The sequence below is a fragment of the Humulus lupulus genome, chromosome 1, assembly GCF_963169125.1.
Source record: "Humulus lupulus chromosome 1, drHumLupu1.1, whole genome shotgun sequence".
Classification (NCBI taxonomy): Eukaryota; Viridiplantae; Streptophyta; class Magnoliopsida; order Rosales; family Cannabaceae; genus Humulus; species Humulus lupulus.
In genome coordinates this window covers 248,087,146-248,089,383 of record NC_084793.1, presented here as the reverse complement: position 1 = coordinate 248,089,383, position 2,238 = coordinate 248,087,146, and the positions used below count along the sequence as shown (strand labels likewise).

The window sequence follows — 2,238 nt, the reverse complement described above, 5'->3', positions numbered from 1 at the left end:
TTGTAATAATATTTTGTACACTTTCCGTTTTACTTATCTTTCTTGTTTAATTAGTTAATTTTATGTTCACTAGATTTAAAAATTTGTTAGAATTAATATATTATTATTTGATCAACGTACTTAACGATTTGGACTGTTAGTTTTTTCATCAAAAGAAATTAGGAGATATTGTCACTGCGTGAGAATTCATATAACTTGTATATATTAATTTATTTTACGTACTTACGTACCTACTCCCACTTAGAAGAAAAGTTTTATCGTGTCCGGAGTATTAGTGGATTGTGAATCTACCAACTTAGTTAATTATTATTTAGTGGGCAACCCAAACATATATAAATATTTATAAGATTTCTTATCTTAAACAAATGTTCTTTTAATCAATTATACTAGAGTCGTTTTAGAATATATCTACCTCTTCAAGAATCTAAGGGACCTATAATTCGTATAATATTTATAATTATCCACTCAATCTTACTTAGAATATCAATTCATGACCAATATGACATTATAGTATATTCAATAATAAGATCCAAATATTCTCTTGATTATGCTCTTCTATAGATAATTGGGTACGTAGTAGTAGTACAACATATGAATATACATATTTATATATATACACCCCCTTAATTAATTCTCAAACAAAAGCAGTCTTAATTTGAAAAACAAAATACACGAGCATGGTTTCTCCTCAAAGGTTCTCTTCTCATTTAAGCCTTGAAGTGAAAATCATAGAAGCAATAAACGTAGAATCCAGATCCAAAGGTATTCTATTTGTGAGATACTATGTTGTTGGAGGAAACAGCAAGAGAAAAATTGGGCTGAAAACCAAAGAAATTTCCATGAAAAACGACGATGACCAGAACCACGTTTGGAATGAGTCTTTCTCCTTGGAGTGTTCTTTCACTACAGGTGGCCATACTCGTACGGATATGATCACCAAACTAAAGCAAGAAAGCTTTGTTTTCGAGCTAAGGTGGAGAAAAAGATCAATATTCAGTCATTTTTGTGGTTCAAAACTTTTGGGGAGGGCGGAGATTTTGTGGAAGGAAGTCATCATTGATGACTCTCCTAACATGGTCTTAGAGAAATGGGTGGATATAGTTAATTCAGGTACTGGTAGTGGTGGTGGAGACAAGGTTATTGACAATGGTGTAGTTAAATCAGCTAAACTGAAGGTGGAGATTAGAGTTAGGGTTTTGATAAAGGAGGAAGTATTGGAGAAAAGGAGGGCTAAAATGGGAATGAAGAAAAAGAACTGGGACGATTGTGAGTGTAAATCTGGTCACCATCTTTGTTCATGTACTTGTGAAGATTATCATGTTTTTGCACTTGCCACGACTTTTGAGGCATTTTAATTCTAGCATTATCATATATGGGTCATTTGGGTGTTGATGAACACCACATACCAATACAAAAGCATTACTTCTCAACGTTCAATTATTGGACTCTATATTTTTGCTAGTGTGTTGACGAACACTATATGCCTTTTAACATTTTCCTTTTAATTATATTAGACCATGTTTATTAATTTTCTGAAAATCGATCTAATATTATTTTATATATGCAAATTAATTATCAATATTAAAATTTGTAATATGTATGGTTCTTCTATACACTACAAGAAAAATAGTTTTTAGAGGCGGAAATATTACCGGCGGAGTTAGTCCGCCGGTACTGTGAAGAATATTAGCGGCGGAGTACTGGGTCCGCCACTAATACAAATGCCGGAGACTGGTTTCAAATTTAATATCGGCGAGTATTTTACCGGCGGGTCCCGCCGGTAATGGTATATTCTGGCGGGGTAATACCGGCGGACCCGCCGGTATTTTATATTACCGGCGGGGTAATACTGGCGGACCCGCCGGTATTTTATATTACCGGCGGGATAATACCGGCGGATTCCGCCGGTGATATTGTATTACCGGCGGGTAATACCGGCGGAGCCGCCGGTGATGTTTTATTACCGGCGGAGACCCGTCGGTAATACTGTTATAATTTCTGTAAAGATTTTTCCCCACCCCATTGTCTCCCTCACCCGTTTTCTCTCCCTCATTCAAACATTTTTTTTGCTCATATCGTCTCAATCCCACGAGCCGCCACATCTCACCCACCGGCCGCCGCACAGCCTCGCGGTCACTACCTCACCATCTCAGTTCAGATTTTATCTTCTTTTCAGGTATGTATTCTTTTTCGCATACCTAATGTCGAGTAGTTTCTGGAATCAAAGGGTACTGTTGC

General features: G+C 36.4%; 1 protein-coding gene across 1 annotated transcript; it reads left to right on the top strand.

Annotated features, from left to right (window-relative positions):
- Window positions 1–677: 677 nt before the first annotated feature.
- Window positions 678–1,355, top strand: LOC133832112 (uncharacterized). The gene has a single exon (XM_062262498.1). It carries the CDS (start codon window positions 678–680, stop codon window positions 1,353–1,355), a length of 678 nt encoding a protein of 225 aa, XP_062118482.1.
- Window positions 1,356–2,238: the final 883 nt, after the last annotated feature.

Excerpts from the sequence above, each read along its gene's own strand:
- LOC133832112 (XM_062262498.1), top strand. The coding sequence starts at position 678 with ATGGTTTCTCCTCAAAGGTTCTCTTCTCATTTAAGCCTTGAAGTGAAA.